At 44.3% G+C, this 17,763-nt stretch overlaps 1 protein-coding gene across 1 annotated transcript in view; it reads left to right on the top strand.

Moving 5' to 3' along the window:
* The first annotated feature begins 7,952 nt into the window (after nt 1–7,952).
* LOC140456888 (uncharacterized) overlaps nt 7,953–17,763 on the top strand; it is a 66,071-nt gene continuing 56,260 nt past the window's right edge. Inside the window, exons 1-2 of the mRNA XM_072550796.1 lie at nt 7,953–8,101; nt 14,422–15,896. Of these exons, the coding sequence (XP_072406897.1) occupies nt 14,796–15,896 (1,101 nt within the window). The 5' untranslated portion in view covers nt 7,953–8,101; nt 14,422–14,795. The remainder of the gene's footprint in view (nt 8,102–14,421; nt 15,897–17,763) is intronic.

The following is a 17,763-nucleotide window of genomic DNA, read 5'->3' as shown; positions in this document are numbered from 1 at the left end:
GTGGTGTCGATGGTAGCTGTGGAGTGGAGGTGCTGGTGTTGGGCTGGGGTGGTCAAAGTTAAAAATCACACAACACCAGGTTATAATTCAGCAGAATCTTTGACTATAAATTCTGTGTCCTAACACTCTGCCCCACTAGCTACCTGATGAAGGAGCAGCGCTCCAAAAGCTTGTATTTCCAAATAAACCTGTTGGACTACAACCTAGTGTTCTGGATTAGTGGTGCTGGAAGAGCACAGCAGTTCAGGCAGCATCCAAGGAGCTTCGAAATCAACGTTTCGGGCAAAAGTCCTTCATCAGGAATAAAGGCAGTGAGCCTGAAGCGTGGAGAGATAAGCTAGAGGAGGGTGGGGGTGGGGAGAAAGTAGCATAGAGTACAATGGGTGAGTGGGGGAGGGGATGAAGGTGATAGGTCAGGGAGGAGAGGGTGGAGTGGATAGGTGGAAAAGGAGATAGGCAGGTAGGACAAGTCCGGACAAGTCATGGGGACAGTTACTGAGCTGGAAGTTTAGAACTAGGGTGAGGTGGGGGAAGGGGAAATGAGGAAACTGTTGAAGTCCACGTTGATGCCCTGGGGTTGAAGTGTTCCGAGGCGGAAGATGAGGCGTTCTTCCTCCAGGCGTCTGGTGGTGAGGGAGCAGCGGTGAAGGAGGCCCAGGACCTCCATGTCCTCGGCAGAGTGGGAGGGGGAGTTGAAATGTTGGGCCACGGGGCGGTGTGGTTGATTGGTGCGGGTGTCCCGGAGATGTTCCCTAAAGCGCTCTGCTAGGAGGCGCCCAGTCTCCCCAATGTAGAGGAGACTGCATTGGGAGCAACGGATACAATAAATGATATTAGTGGATGTGCAAGTAAAACTTTGATGGATGTGGAAGGCTCCTTTAGGGCCTTGGATAGAGGTGAGGGAGGAGGTGTGGGCACAGGTTATACAGTTCCTGCGGTGGCAGGGGGGAAGGTGGGTTGTAGGGGGGCATGGACCTGACCAGGTAGTCACAGAGGGAACGGTCTTTGCGGAAGGCGGAAAGGTGTGGGGAGGGAAATATATCCCTGGTAGTGGGGTCTGTTTGGAGGTGGCGGAAATGTCAGTGGATGATTTGGTTTATGCGAAGTTTGGTAGGGTGGAAGGTGAGCACCAGGGGCGTTTTGTCCTTGTTACGGTTGGAGGGGTGGGGTCTGAGGGCGGAGGTGCAGGATGTAGACGAGATGCATTGGAGGGCATCTTTAACCACGTGGGAAGGGAAATTGTGGTCTCTAAGGAAGGAGGCCATCTGGTGTGTTCTGTGGTGAAACTGGTCCTCCTGGGAGCAGATCCGGTGGAGGCAGAGGAATTGGGAATACGGGATGGCATTTTTGCAAGAGATAGGGTGGGAAGAGGTGTAATCCAGGTAGCTGTGGGAGTCGGTGGGTTTGTAAAAAATGTCAGTGTCAAGTCGGTCGTCACTAATGGAGATGGAGAGGTCCAGGAAGGGGAGCGAGGTGTCAGAGATGGTCCAGGTAAATTTAAGGTCAGGGTGGAATGTGTTGGTGAAGTTGATGAATTGCTCAACCTCCTCGCGGGAGCACGAGGTGGTGCCAATGCAGTCATCAATGTAGCGGAGGAAGAGGTGGGGAGTGGTGCCGGTGTAATTACGGAAGATCAACTGTTCTACGTAGCCATCAAAGAGACAGGCATAGCTGGGGCCCATACGTGTGCCCAATGCTACCCCTTTGGTCTGGAGGAAGTGGGAGGATTCAAAGGAGAAATTGTTAAGGGTGAGGACCAGTTCGGCCAAACGAATGAGAGTGTCGGTGGAAGGGTACTGTTGGGGACATCTGGAGAGGAAAAACCGGAGGTCATGGCGGTTGAAGGTGTAGAGGGATTGGATATCCATGGTGAAAATGAGGCGTTGGGGGCCGGGGAAACCGAAATCTTGGAGGAGGTGGAGGGTGTGGGTGGTGTCTCAAATGTATGTGGGGAGTTCCTGGACTAGGGGAGATAGGACAGTGTCGTGGTAGGTAGAGATGAGTTCAGTGGGGCAGGAGCATGCTGAGACAATGGGTCGGCCAGGGTGGTCAGGCTTGTGGATCTTGGGAAGGAGGTAGAACCGGGCAGTGCGGGGTTCCCGGACTATGAGGTTGGAAGCTGTGGGTGGGAGATCTCCTGAGGTGATGAGGTTCTGTATGGTCTGGGAGGTGATGGTTTGGTGATGGGGGATGGGGTCATATCCTAACCTATCTAGTCCCACCTGCTAGCACTTGGCCCATATCCCCTCCTATTTATATACCCATTCAGATACCTTTCAAATACTGCAATTGTACCAGCCTCCACCACTTCCTCTGGCAGCTCACCCTATACACGCATCACGCTCTGCGTGAAAAAGCTGCCCCCTTGGTCTCTTTGAAATCTTTCCCTTCTCATCCTGAACCTCTGCCCTCTAGTTCTGGACTCCCCCATACCACAGAAAAGACCTTGTCTGTTTATCCTATCCATGCCCCTCATAATTTTAAAAAGCTCAGACCATCCAACCCTGACAAAATCCTTGTAAATTTTCTCTAAACCCTTTAAAGTTTCAACTTTCTTCTGATAGGGGGGAGATCAGAATTGCACGTAATATTCCAAAAGTGCCTTAACCAATGTCTTGTACAGCTGCAAGATGACCTCCCAACTCCTGTACTCAATACTCTTACCAACAAAGGAAAGCATACCAAATGCTGTCTTTACTGTCCTATTGACCTGCGACTCCACTTTCAAAGAGCTGTGAACCTGTACTCCAAAGTCTCTTTGTTCAGCAACACTCCTTAGGACCTTACCATTAAGTGTATAAGTCAAGTTCTGATTTGCTTTTCCAAAATGCAGCACCTCACATTTATCTAAATTAAACTCCATCTGCTACACATCAGCCCATTGGCCCATCTGATCAAGATCCTGTTGTACTCCTAGGTAACTTTCTTCGCTGTCCACTACACCTCCAATTTTGGTGTCATCTGCAAACTTACTAACCATACCTCAAATGTTCACATTTGATTCATTGATATAAATGATGAAAAGTAGAGGACCCAGCACCGATCCTTGTGGCACACCATTGGTCACAGGCCTCCAGTCTGAAAAGCTACCCTCCACCACAACCTTCTTGTCTTCTATCTGCGAGCTAGCTCTGTAATCAAATGGCTAGTTCTCCTTGTATTCCATGCGATCTAACCTTGCTAACCAGTCTCTGACGAGGAACCTTGTCGAATGCTTTACTGAAGTCCATGTAGATCACATCCACTGCTCTGCCCTCATCAATCTTGTTTGTTACATCTTCAAAAAACCCAATCAAGTTCATGAGAAATGATTTCCCATGCACAAAGCCATGTTGACTATTCCTAATCAGTCCTTGCCTTTCCAAACACATGTAAATCCTGTCACTTAGGATTCCCTCCAACAGCTTGCCCACCACCAATGTCAGGCTCACTGGTCTGTAGTTCCCTGGCTTTTCCTTACCGCCTTTCTTAAATAATAACACCATGTTAGCCAACCTCCAGTCTTCCAGCGCCTCACCTGTGACTATCGATGTTACAAATATCTCAGCAAGGAGCCCAGCAATCACTTCCCTAACTTCCCACAGAGTTCTGGGGTACACCTGATCAGATCCTGGGGATTTATCCACTTTTATGCATTTCAAGACATCCAGCACCTCCTCCTCTGTAATATGGACACTTTTCAAGATTTCACCATCTATTTCCCCACATTCTATATCTTTCTTCCATGTCTTTCTCCACAGTATATACTGATGCAAAAAATTCATTTAGTATCTTCCCCATGTCCCCTGGCTCTATACATAGGCTGCCTTGGCTGATCTTTGAGAGGCGCTATTCTCTATCTCTTTGCATTCTCCTGAACCATTTTTGCCCAAGCTACCTCATGTCCCTGTTAAAGTACAGATTTGAGACAGCCCAGGGGAATCCCTGTGGACTCAGACCTGTAAAGCCTTGGTTTGTCCCAAAGATCATACTCTTTAGAAGTCTAGAATAAAAACCTCTAACAGACAGTTTAGTTTAATTTTAGTCATCCCCTTTACTCACTAATAGCATCACTGTTACAACATAAACTCTGATACCTATACTCTGAGACACCAACACCTACCAACAGGTGGAGCTAGACCCGACCCCACAACTAGGAAACAAAATTACATATCTCCTAAGAAAATTACACAATTCCAGATAATTAAACAAGACGGAATTCCAAAAAAATGAAACCAGATGGGACCAACACCCCACGATTCTATGGACTACCAAGAATCCATAAACCTGGAGCCCCCCTCAGACCGATAGTCTCACTACCCGGAACACCAACTTACAGACTGGCCAAAGACCTACACGCAAGACTGAAATACCTAGTAGAAGAGTCACAGCACTCCATCCACGCCACCCAGGAATTCCTAAAAATCATCAAAAACACCAAAATAGAGGAAGACGAAACAATGGTCTCATTCGACGTAACAGCACTGCTCACCTCCATCAACATCGACCTGGCAAAGGAAACACTTACCACACTTTTAGAAGAGACCATCACACACACCCCAACCACCATCAATCACATTACCAACGAAAACAGCATGAAGCTAGTGGACCTGTGTGTCACAACCCACTTCACCTTCAACAACATAATCTACAAACAAACCAACGGCACACCCATGGAATCTCCACTATCAGGATTCATAGCAGAAGCAGTAATGCAAAGACTAGAACAAACAGCTCTACCAACTATCAAACCAAAAATCTAGGTCCGCTATATAGATGACACCTTTGTCATCACAAAACGAAACAAGATAGAAGAGACATTTAACATCATCAACAACACCCTCACAGATGTAAAGTTCACCAAGGAGGAAGAAACCGACAACAACCTCACATTCCTGGACGTCACAGTCGAAAGAACGGAGAACTACAAACCTGCGTATACAGAAAACCGACAAACACTGACCAAATACTTAACTACACCAGCAACCATCCCAACACACACAAACAAAGCTGTATCAGAACACTATTCCAATGAGTCACCTCACACTGCAGCACAGACGAACTTCGGAAAACAGGAGAGCCACCGATACAACGTATTCAAGAATGGATACTCAAAAAATACAGTCCGCAGATTCCTCAAGAACAAACCATGACAAGCAGACCAAACACAGCCAGAAACCCTAACCATCTTACCATACATCAAAGAAGTTTCAGAAATGACAGCCAGACTATTAAGACCCCTCGGAATCCTAGTAGCACACAAACCCACCAACACTCTCAAACAAAAACTAACAAACTTAAAAGATGCAGTACAACCCATGGACAAAACCAATGTTGTCTACAAAATTCCATGCAAGGACTGCCACAAACACTACGTAGAACAAACAGGAAGAAAGTTAGTCACCAGGATAAATGAACACCAGCTAGCCACAAAAAGACATGACCCCCTCTCCCTCGTAGCCCTACACATGGAGGAAAAAAAGCCACCATTTCGACTGGGACAACACATCTATCCTGGGACAGGCTAAGCAAAGACATGCCAGAGAATTCTTAGAGGCCTGGCACTCCAACCACAACGCCATAAACAAACACATAGATCTAGATACCATCTATCAACCCCTCAGAAAACAAACAGGAAATGACATCACCACAAACCCCAGGAACCCAATCCAGGACAAACATATAAATAGGAAGCAGAAGACAACAGCTTTGCTTTACTTGGAGGTTGTCACTGATGATGTTGCCTAGCCAGGTAATGAAATGTCTGGATATCAAACCTACACCCTACACCTCAGCTACAAATCTTGCTGATACCTATAAGCTAAACTAACTATATCCTAATAACCTAGGAGAGTAGGCTACTCTGATGTAATGCTACAAAGTGGCTTTCTTTATACAAAAACATTGTATGTTCTTAATTAGACAGATAACAGTGAAAGACAATAATTCATAAGGAAGAAAAGTTAATTGACAGATATGTGTGCACTTGACTAATCACACCTGCAGGCCTTGAGCTATCCATCAGGTGAGAAAAACATATCCACCTTGCGAGTGAGATAAACTCCTATCATAAAGAGGTCCAGTCTGAGCTAATTGGAGAGTTCATAAAGTAACTTTGCACAGCTCGCATGTCTGATACAATTGTTTTACGAAATGGCTTCTTAGCAAAGAGGGCAAACATTTGGCCATAAAATGGCTTCCCAACAGATTGTGTCAGAATCTCTTCAATGTTAGGTTTAGAGTAATTTTAAGCTGGGAGCAGATTCCTGCTTTTTATCTTAAGCACAGAATCATTCTGTACCTGAGGCTGAAATGTTACAGCCAGGCTGTATTTAAAATTATTAATTAGTCTTGAATTAAACATGCCTTCTTTTCAAGGTTGTGATTCAAATTCAAATAAGACATAAGATCTGACTAATTAGAATTGACAGTGGGGCAGTCATGGTCTGTAAAAACAGCAAGTAAATTAAAGCTTTATCAATATTACATTTTACAGAGTTTGCATTTCATAACCAGTAATGGCTACTCAATATCATCATAAAGTCCCAAAATGAATTAAATTCAATCCATAACAGATAAGCAGTAAGAGTTAATTTTCTACTGGCACCAACAGCCTCAACACTAAAATGGTCGGTCTCTCTCTCGTGTCCTTTTGAACTCTCAAGTCAGGATTTTGTAACAGCAAAGATGTTTTTCTCTGTGTCTGCCCCATTTGCAAGGAGTAAAAGAATCCATTATAATTAACAGCATCTGACCGTTAATCACAAAGTTTTTGATAGTACTGAGTTTCATTTCAGGGTCAGAATCGAACACTGTCATTAACTTCACAAGGGAAGGGCTGTGAATGTTATCACTTAGTGTCCTGTTCACACAGATTCACAAATGCTAAGGCAAATGTTCTTAATTGTCTTACAGCATTCTGTTATCACTTGGTGAGCCCAGATATCCCTATCTTCTTCATTCCTTGAGATCCCTCCTTTTTCTAAGCCTTCCTGCCTGTCTGTTTTCTAGTGCAGTAAATGTGTTCTATAATTCAGCATGACATTTTAGTCTAAATGTTTAAAGACAAGGTTTAAGGCTATAGACATTCTCCTCCCCTTTTTGCCCTCCTGATTTCCTTAAGTATACCCCTACTGCCTTTGTAACCTCTAAGGAATCACTGGATCTCTCCTGTCTATACTTGTCATATGCATCCTTCTTTTTCTTCACCAAAACCTCAATTTCTTTATTCATCCACCATTCCCTACACCTTTCCTTCACCCTGGGGCTATCGTTCCAAGTTAAAAAGGTGCATGCTTGGAGGGATACATGTAGATGCTGATCTGATGATGAACCTGCTGTACTTCTTTTCTAGCTCGTTGGAATTCTGGGTTTAGAAAGTGTATTGGATGAACCTTGTGCTATGTACACTGCTGCTAGTGTGCATTGATGGTGAAGGGTATGACTGCTGAAGGCGTTGGATGGATTGGCAATCATATTTTGTCTTGGATGGTGTCAAGCTTCTTAAGTTTTGTTGAAGCTGCACTTACCAGGACGAGCAGAGAGTAGTTGATCACCTACCTATCTTGATGGGTAGGCACTGGGGAGACGGGAAGTGCTTTATTTGCCAGCAAAAATCCGAGCTTCCGACTTACTTTTGCAGCCATTTATATATATATATATATATATAGTCCACACAGTTTCTAGTCAGTAATCATCCCCAGGATGCTGCTACATTTGTAGATACGGTATTCATAATAAGGGTTTTCAGTGCAAAGGTGTGCCTGGGTCCACTGATACAGTTTCACTCTAGCGACGGCTTTACATGAAATGTGTCTACCAGATTTATTATTGAGCCTTTCAGACCTCTGCCTCGACCTTCCAATAACAAAATGAATCATGACACCAGATTTTGAATCCTCAGTGGCTGTTACCCAGCATTCTCAGCGGGGCGGTAACCCCCCCCCCAAACAACGGGAGCATACTGCGCAGGCGTGATGTCGTGCCCTGTATGGAGCATGCGCGGAGTCTGTGGAGGTGACGGGCGGAGTTTTCCTCGGATCCGCAAAGCGTAAGAATGAGGCGGCCCTTGAGGGACCGATGGATCCGGTTGATGAACGGGAAGGCTTCATAAATATGTTTTGTAAGTTTCGGACTCCGAAAGAGATTTTTCGGTCCCGTTGTTTGCACAGAGCGAGGCCGCAGCTCACAGCGTTAGGCTGGAGTTAACGGTAGCCATTTTTAATAGCACCCCCCTCTCCTCCCCCCCCCCCCCGCAACCAGTGCAGCGGGGCGCGTGCGCAGTTGCCTTTTTATTTAGCAATTTATTTTTCTAATGATTGCGATTCCAAGTAGTAGTTTCAGAAAGGCCACAACTTGTCCATGAAACTGCATTTGTCATTCAGTCCCAATGACTTACGGATGAAACAGAACAGTGGTGGAGAAGGCAGTTATGTTCTGCAGTTGCCATGACCTTGTTCCATATCTAGCCCCTTGTGTCCTATCACAGCTCTGCTCAGTGATGGCTTTTGTAAACTTCGTTTGCAGAATACTAGAAGAGGATTTCTCAGAAAATCAAGTGAAAATTAAACATCAATCTGAGAGTCATGCCCACATTAACACTTCAGTTAAACAATGACATACTAACACATTTATATACTTATGCACAGGCACTCTCAAAGCAACTTGTAGTCACTCATACTCACAATCTCTCACATTCACAATCTGTCTTAAAACACACTACAAGCAAGCAAACACTAACTCACATACTCATGCACGTATTGAATCACATGAGCAATCTAATATGTACACACACCCACTCATTTCACATATGCTCACACTCCTGTCACATCAGCAAGCACACCCACACATTCTCTCTCAAACTCACTCATTCAGATTTAGACACTCACTCTCCTACTTAATATGCACATCCCTTTCACTCATTCTCATTACGCTCTTGCTTTCACAATCTCTTCTTATGCATGCACTCAGAATCACTCACGCAATCACATTCACTGACACTATTCACTTTCATGCAGTCTCTCACATACACACTCCTACATGCAAATGCATATATTCATTCACACACTCAAACACTAATGAGACACCCATATACACAGTCTTTTTTACATGCTGACAGGCACATTCACACAGACCTGGTGTCACATGCACATAATCACATACTCAACCATGCTCTCTTGTCCACACTCATGCATGTGTGCACCCATGTGTATGTTCATGCACACATAGAATCCCTACTGTATGGAAGTACCCATATGTGTACACATACTGACACTTAAACGTACACTCATACTTGTAAACTTCCATATGCTAGCATATGTTCTTGTTCACACGCACTGTTACACTTACAAACGCACACATTCATGGTCACTCTTGTGTAAAGAATAACAATTACGTGGGAGTGAGTTACAGTTGGGTGTGAATTGCAGACTGAAATCTAATCAAGGGGATTGGAGTGGTTTGCATATTGAATAACAGATAATTGGGAATTAGTTGCAGTCTGGAATTTAATCAAGGTGTTCAAGTAGTTTATATACTTCTGAGAGTGAGTTACAAACTGAAGTCTAATTGAGGTGGTTTAATGTGCGGACTGCAGTGGGACTTGGGTGTCCTGTGCATGAAAAAAGTTGGTTTGCAGGTGCAACAGGTAATCAAGGCAAGTGGAAAATTGTCCTTCATTGCTAGAGAAATGGAGTTTAAAACTAGGGAGGTTATGCTGCAGCTGTATAGGGTGCTGGTGAGGCCACACCTGGAGTACTGTGTATAAGTTTGGTCTCCTTACTTGAGAAAGGATGTACTGGCATTGGAGGAGGTGCAGAGGTGTTAAAGTACAGATTTGAGATGGGACAGGGAATCCCTTTGTGGACTCAGACCTGTAAAGACTTGGTTCGTCCCAGAGATCGTACTCTTTGGAAGTCTGGAATAAAAACCTCTTACAGACAGTTTAGTTTAATTTTAGTCATCCCCTTTATTCACTAATAGCGTCACTGTTACGACATTACACTGATACCTATAAGCTAAGCTAAACTAACTAGGTTCTAATAACCTAGGAGAGTAGGGTACCAGCTCTTCAAGTGCCCTGTCAGGCTACTCCGTTGTACTGATACAAAGTGGCTTCCTTTATACAAAAGTTTGAAAAAAAATTGTATGTTCTTAATTAGACAGATAACACTGAAAGACAATAATTCGTAAGGAAGAAAAGTTAATTGACAGGTCTGTGTGTGCTTGACCAATCACTCCTCCAGGCCAAGAGCTACCCAGCAGATGGGAAGAACAAATCCAGCCGAGTTAGGCATCTGCTGGCAAGATAAGTTCCTATAAAGAAATACCAGTCTAAATTAAGTGGGAGATGTCATAAGGTAGGTCAGGCAGCATCCAAGGAGCAGGAGAATCGACGTTTCGGGCATGAGCCCTTCTTCAGGAAGGCTCGTGCCCGAAAGGTCAATTCTCCTCCTTGGATACTGCCTGACCTGCTGCGCTTTTCCAGCAACACATTTTCAGCTCTTCTCCAGCATCTCCAATCCTCACTTTCTCCTCTATGTCATAAGGTAACCTTGCACAGCTCGCATGTCTGATATCATTGTTTTACAAAATGGCTTCTCAGCAAGGAGGGCAAACGTTTGGCCATAAAATGGCTTCCTGACAGATTGTGTCAGAATCTCTTAGAATAGTTTTAAGGCTTAGAATAATTTTAAGCTGGGAGCAGATTTCTGCTTTTATCTTCGGCACAGAACCATTCTGTACCTGAGGCTGAAATGTTACTGCCAGGCTGTATTTAAAATTATTAATTAGTCTTGAATTAAACATGCCTTCTTTTCAAGTTTGTGATTCAAATTCAAATAAGACACAAGATCTGACTAGTTAGAATTGACAGTGGGGCAGTCTGTAAGGTGTCCCTATCTTTTTTGATTAGATTAGATTACTTACAGTGTGGAAACAGGCCCTTCGGCCCAACAAGTCCACACCGCCCCGCCGAAGCGTAACCCACCCATACCCCTACATCTACATCTACCCCTTACCTAACACTACGGGCAATTTATCATGGCCAATTCACCTGACCTGCACATCTTTGGAGTGTGGGAGGAAACCGGAGCAACCGGAGGAAACCCACGCAGACACGGGGAGAACGTGCAAACTCCACACAGTCAGTCGCCTGAGGTGGGAATTGAACCCGGGTCTCTGGCGCTGTGAGGCAGCAGTGCTAACCACTGTGCCACCGTGCCGCCCACATTCCTTAAGTTCCCCCCTTTTTCTGAGCCTTCTTGCCTGTCTATTTTCTATGCAGTAAATGTGTTCTATAATTCAGCATTACATTTTAGTCTAAATGTTTAAAGACAAGTTTTAAGGCTATAGACTTTCTCAGAGGAGATTCACTAGGTTGATTCTGGAGTTGAGGGGGTTGGGTCATGAGAGATTGAGTAGACTGGAAGAATGTGGGGCGATCTTGTAGAAACATAAAATTTATGAAGGAAATAGATAAGCTAAAAGCAATGAGGTGGTTTCCACTGGCAGGTGAAACTAGAACTAGGGAACATGGCATCAAAATAAGGGAGAGCAGATTTAGGATTGAGTAAAGGAAGAACTTCTCTTCCTAAAGGGTTGTGAATCTATGGAGTTCCCTGCCCTGTAAAGCATTTGAGGCTGTCTCATTGAATGTTTTTAAGGCAAAGATAGGCAGGTTTTTGAACAGTAAAGTAATTGAGGGTTATGGTGAGCAGTTGAGTAAGTGGAGCTGAGTCAATGAAAAAGATCACCCATGATCTTATTAACTGGTGGAGCACGGTCATGTGGCCAGATGGCCTACTCCTGCTCCTATTTCTTGCATTCTTAATAACAGATACCTGGGAATGGGTTACGGACTGGAATCTAATTGAGGAGTCATGGTGGTTTTTGTACAGAGTCACAGTTCCTTGGGAGAGAGTTACAGTCTGGAATCTAATCAAAGCTATTTATGCTGCACTTTATTGAATGTGGCCTTGATTCAAGGACTGTACTCTCCCCTCACCTTTGGAATTCAGCTCATTTGTCCGTGTTTGAACTAAGACTGGAGGTCAGTAGCTAAGTGGTTCTGACAGAACCCAAACTCTGCATCACTGAGCAGGTGCTATTGGATGTCACTGTTAGTGACACCTTCCATCGCTTTACTAATGGTCAAGAGTATACTGAAAAGGTGATTAATGGCTCGGTTGGATTTGTCCTGTTACCTGTGTGCAGGACATATCCTGGCAATTTTTCAGATTATTGGTTGGATGCCATTGCTGTAACTGGAAGAACTGAGCAGTTGTGAAAACTAAGTGTATCTCTTATCACACTCCGAGCAGGTGAATAGTCTCTTACTTGTGTGAACTCAGCAGATGAATGAACTGAGTGAATCCTTTTCCATACTCTCGCCAGTATGGATGTGTTGATGTATCAGCAAGTTGTGAGGCCATGTGAATTCCTTCCCACACTCAAAGCAGATAAACCATTTCTGTCCAGTGTGAGCTTGCTGCTATCCCAGCAAATTTGCGATCTGAATAAATCCCTTCCCATGCACAGGACAAATAAATGGCCACCCCCCAGTGTGAATTTCTTGTTGTGTAGTGAGGCTGACAGTCTGACACACTTTCCACAGGAAGTACAGTGGAATGGTTTCTCCTCAGTGTGAGTGACATGTTTCTGGAGGCTGCATAAACATGGTTATGAGCAAAGGAACTCCTTTTCTCACAAGCTTGAGTTTTTTTGAAGAAATAAACAAGATGATTGCTGAGAACAGAGGAGTAGACATTGTTTACTTGAACTTTAGTAAAATCTTTGACAAGGTCTAGCGTGGTAGACTAATCAGTGAAGTTAGGTCACACGGGATTTCGGGTGCGCTTGCCAATTGAATGCAAAATTGGTTTATCGACAGACAAAAGGATGATGGAGGGTTGTTTTCAGACAGGAAGCCTGTGACCATTAGTATTCTACAGTGATCGGTGCTGGGTCCACTCTTGTTTGTCATTGATGTAAATAATCGAGATGAGAATATAGGAAGCATGGTTAGTAAGTTAACATTTGGCACCAAGATTGGTCTAGTGAATGGTGAAGAAGGTTATCTCGGATTACAAAGAGATCTTGATCAATTGGGTCAGTGGGCTAAAGAGCGCGTTGGATAAATGTAAGTTTTTACATTTTGGTAAAACAAACAAAGGCATGACTTATATAATGAAAAGCAGGGCCTTGGGTAGTGCTGCAGAACAGAGAGACCTAGTGATTCAAGTACATAATTCTTTGTAGTTTACATCACATTTGGATAGGCTGGTCAAGAATGCTTTTAGCATACTTGCCTTCTTTGTTCACACCTTTTGAATAAAGGAGTTGGGTTGTTGAAGTACAGGATATTGGTGAGACATCTTCTGGAGTACTGTGTGCAGTTCTGGTTTCCTTGATATAGAAAAGATATTAAGCTGGAGAGGGCTCACTAGAGACTTACAGGGACATTGCTGGGAATGGAAGGTTTGAGTTATAAGAAGAGGTTGGAGGGATTGAAACTTTTTCACTTGAGCATAGGAGGTTGAGAGGTGAATTTATAGAAGTTTTTAGAATCATGAGGTATTGCTAGGGTGAATGGCACGTGTCTTTTCCCTCTGGGGGATTTCAAGGCTAGGGGGCATATATTTAAGGTGAGTGGAGAAATATTTATAAAAGATATGCGGGGCCAGTGCTTTTACAAAGATCATGGTTCATGTGTGGAATGAACTTGCAGAGGAAGTGGTGGATGTGGGTACAGTTAAAATAAATTTAAATAAGTAGATGAGTTAGAAATGTTTGGAGGGATATGGGCCAAGTCCAGATGGGTGGAACAAGTTGAGTTTGAAATTATGGTCGGCACAGACTGGTTGGACTGAAGCATCTGTTTCTATGCTCTATGTCTCTGTGACTCTAATCTAATTTATGTCTAATTTTATTACTGGGGCATGAGCAAGGCTAAAAAAGGCCAGCATTCACTGGCTGTACTGCTATGACAGCTCTCCTACAGCGCTGTTCAGTGAGGAGTTACAGGATTGTCAGACAGCAGCTATGAAGAACCAGCGATACGCATCCACAAAAGGAAAGTGGGGTGCCTGGAAGTGGAGTTTATAGGTGATGGTTCCCCATACGTGCTAGCCTTGATTTTCTTGGAGACAGCTTCTGTCAAAGTTATTCCTGTGATGTAGAAGAAATTGTGTCCTTAAGTATCCCATTGTCTCTCCTTCTGTCGAGGGCTGAGTCTTGTGAAGGCCCAGGGCAGGCAATGGGTCCCCTTCCCTGAAGGATATTCACAAACTTGAGTTTTTAAGACAATCCAGTAACATTTCTTGGTCACTACTTCGGAGTGTCTTACTCTCTCAATTCCGGATTGAATTAACTCCATTTTACAATCTCCTGTTGCGTCTTAAATAGTTCTTTCTCACCTGTTCATGATGCAAATTTGTTTTACAGGGCATCACAGAAGCACATTTATTATCAAGAATTCCAAACAAACATTCTTTCAAGATCTGTGAGTGAATCCATTCATCAGAACTTGATAACCATTGGATTTTCAACATTTGTCTGTTCTGCTTGTGGGAAAAGATTTCAAACATTGGTGTGGCTGGAAATATACCAAGACACATACGTCCAAGCGAGTGTTCCAGTGAACTGACCGTGGAGAGAGCTGTAACTAGTTACACAGCCTGAGTGAGCGTGTTCTAACATACTGACCGTGGACAGATCTTGAACCAGTTGCATAGTCTGAATACCTTCACAGTATTCACAGTGGGGAGAAACTGTATCCCTGTCCTGTGTGTGCGTGAGGAGTCAGCTGATAAATCAATATGGAGAGACATGAGCACACCTGTACCATAGAGAAACCCTGGAAATGTGCAGATTGTGGGAAGGGATTCAAATACCCATCCCTGCTGGAAACCCATCAACGCAGTCACACTGGGGAGAGGCCGTACACCTGCTCTGTTTGCAGGAAGGGATTCACTCTGTCATCTGACCTTCTGAAACATGAACGCACTCACACTGGGGAAAGACCATTCATCTGCCCTGAATGTGGGAAGGGATTCAGTGACTCGTCCAACCTGCTGAAACACCAACAAATTCACACTGGGGAGAGGCCATTCATCTGCTCTGAATGTGGGAAAGGATTCACTCTGTCATCTGACCTTCTGAAACACGAACGCATTCACACTGGGGAGAGGCCATTCATCTGCCCCGAGTGTGGGAAGGGATTCAGTGACTCATCTAATCTGTGGAGACACCAGCGCGTTCACACTGGGGAGAGGCCATTCATCTGCTCTGAATGTGGGAAAGGATTCACTCGGTCACCCCACCTGCTGAAGCACCAGCGAGTTCACACTCGAGAGAGACCATTCATCTGCCTAGAGTGTGGGAAGGGATTCAGTGACTCATCCTACCTGCTGACGCACCAGCGAGTTCACACTGGGGAGAAGCCATTCCCCTGCTCTGAGTGTGGGAAGGCATTCTCTCAGTTATCTAACCTCAGGGCACACCAACTAGTTCACACTGATGAGAAACCTTTCAAATGTTCGCTCTGTGAGAAAAGCTATAAACGCAGACGTGAAGTGCTGACACATCAACGCATTCACACTGGGGAGAGGCCATTTCCCTGCCCAGAATGTGGTAAACGATTTGTACATTCAAAAAATCTTCTGAAACACCAACGAATGCACGCTGGTGAGAAGTTGTTACCTGCTCCTTCTTGGGAAAGGATTTACTCAGTCATCCAACCTGTTGAGACACCAGCAAGTTCACAAGTGACTGTAGAGCAGGCGCCTGTCGCTGTTGTTGTTCTTAATGAAACTTTTCCTCATGTCAACACTGCATCTTTTTCCCAAAACCTTAACTCTAGCTCCCCAATGCTTGGACCATCACAGAATGGAAACAATGTTTTATTTCTCTACCTTAACTAAACCTGTCAATAACTTGTACACTTGAGGCATGGTGACTGGGACTAGACTCTAGTTCAGTCCTAAAGAGAACTTTCTCACACCACCAGGTTATTGTCCAACTATTTCCCACAACCGGTCCCTCCTCCCTACCTGCTTAGCACACCCTCCTCCTTCCTGAAGAAGGGCTTATGCCCAAAACGTCTACTCTCCTGCTCCTTGGATGCTGCCTGACCTGCTGCGCTTTTCCAGCAACACATTTTTCAGCTCTGAAAGCTAGTGCTTCCAATTAAACCTGTTGGACTATAACCTGGTGCTGTGATTTTTAACTTTGTACACTCCAGTCCAACACCATCTCCAAATCATGACTACCATCAACACCTTTAAAAAGGTCAATATTTTTTCCCTGATTTTCTTCTCTATCTCGATTTATGAAGTTCAAGGTTCCATATGTTTTGCTCACAGCTCTCTCAATGTGTCCTGTCATCTGTATAGTGTCCCTACCTTGCAGCCAGAAGATCTGGTTTCAAGCCCTTCCTGCTGTGGAGCTGTTAGAGCAGTTTCATCTTTTTCTTAACTGATGATTGAACCATGTCCATTGGAGTCTGTTTTTGCTGAAGGTAATGAACACCAGCTCAGTTAAACAGACTACCAGGGTGGGGTGGAATAATAAACTCAAGTTCATTTCTGCAATAAACTTGTTAATTTGTACAATAGATCTGTGTAATCGGCATTCATTTGTAAATTGGATTGATTCATTTGTGGGATTCTCAAACTCGTTAAAAGTAAACTAGCTGACTTTACTTATCCATTTAAACCTTCTGTTGATCTGTATGAAAATTGTGTTCCCATATGAAATAAATTTGTATATGGTTACAGAAACCTGTGTTCTGTTGTCTAAATGAACCTGTATTGTAGCTGCTGCTGGTTTGAACCACAGCTTTGCCTCTGTATAGATTTTAAATCTGGGGCCATTGTGGATGAGATGGGGGAGGAGAGGGACAGACTAAACTATTGAGCTGCTGCTTTCTCCCACACCACCCTTCTCTTTTCCCCCTATAATCTCACAAAGATGCTTCTTTGAGTTCTCCATACCTACGGAAGGGGTGCTCCATTTCGAGGCAGCTGGGAGCTGACTGGATGAGCTGGGATTTGGGCAGAGAGGGATCTTTGAGTGACAGAGCTGAAGGCATTTCAAGTAGGTCGTGGCAGCCATAGCTGCTCCTGCCATGTGAATGAACCAGGAGGTGAGTATCAGCAGGTTTCTGTCTGTATGTGTGTGGGTACAGTTGGAATCTCACTGCCAGCGTTGAATCTTTGCCACCCCCGAAACATCCCAACTGACATAAACTCTGGGAATATGGTCTGTCTCTCATGAGAGAAAGGGAATGTGAGAAACCACAGAGAGAGCTAGGATCCACTTGAATGTGGAGTGTCCCTTCCTGAGTCTCTTCTCTGTCTTTCCTTCCCTCCTGTCGGTCTCTCTCTGGCTTTTTTCCCTTTTCTTTCTTTCTCTGTCTATTTCTCATTCTTCCTTTGTCTGTCTCTTCTTCAGTCAGTCAGTCTGTCTCTCTTGTTTTCCCTCTCTCTGCCTTCCTGTCTAGCTCATGCTGTCTTGCTTACTCCCTTCCTCTTTTTTTTCCATCTTTTGTCTCAGTCACTCAGTCCCTTCCTTCCATCTGGAGCAAAACTCCAACTGAAAATAAAAAAACCTCCTTCAGCTGATATGGAACTCCAGTAAACATGGCTCTGATTCAGCTCTAACATTACACTTCAGTTTATGGGAAGGAATTGAGATGCTAATGCTGTTAGCACACAGCAGAAACAATGTCTGGACTCTACAGCTGGTTCTTTGCTGTAAAATGTTTGAGAATATTGAGATGCAGCT

This window comes from Chiloscyllium punctatum, chromosome 31 (genome assembly GCF_047496795.1).
Source record: "Chiloscyllium punctatum isolate Juve2018m chromosome 31, sChiPun1.3, whole genome shotgun sequence".
Lineage (NCBI taxonomy): Eukaryota > Metazoa > Chordata > Chondrichthyes > Orectolobiformes > Hemiscylliidae > Chiloscyllium > Chiloscyllium punctatum.
The sequence above is the reverse complement of the archived record's forward strand: the minus strand, read 5'-3'. Positions and strand labels throughout refer to the sequence as shown.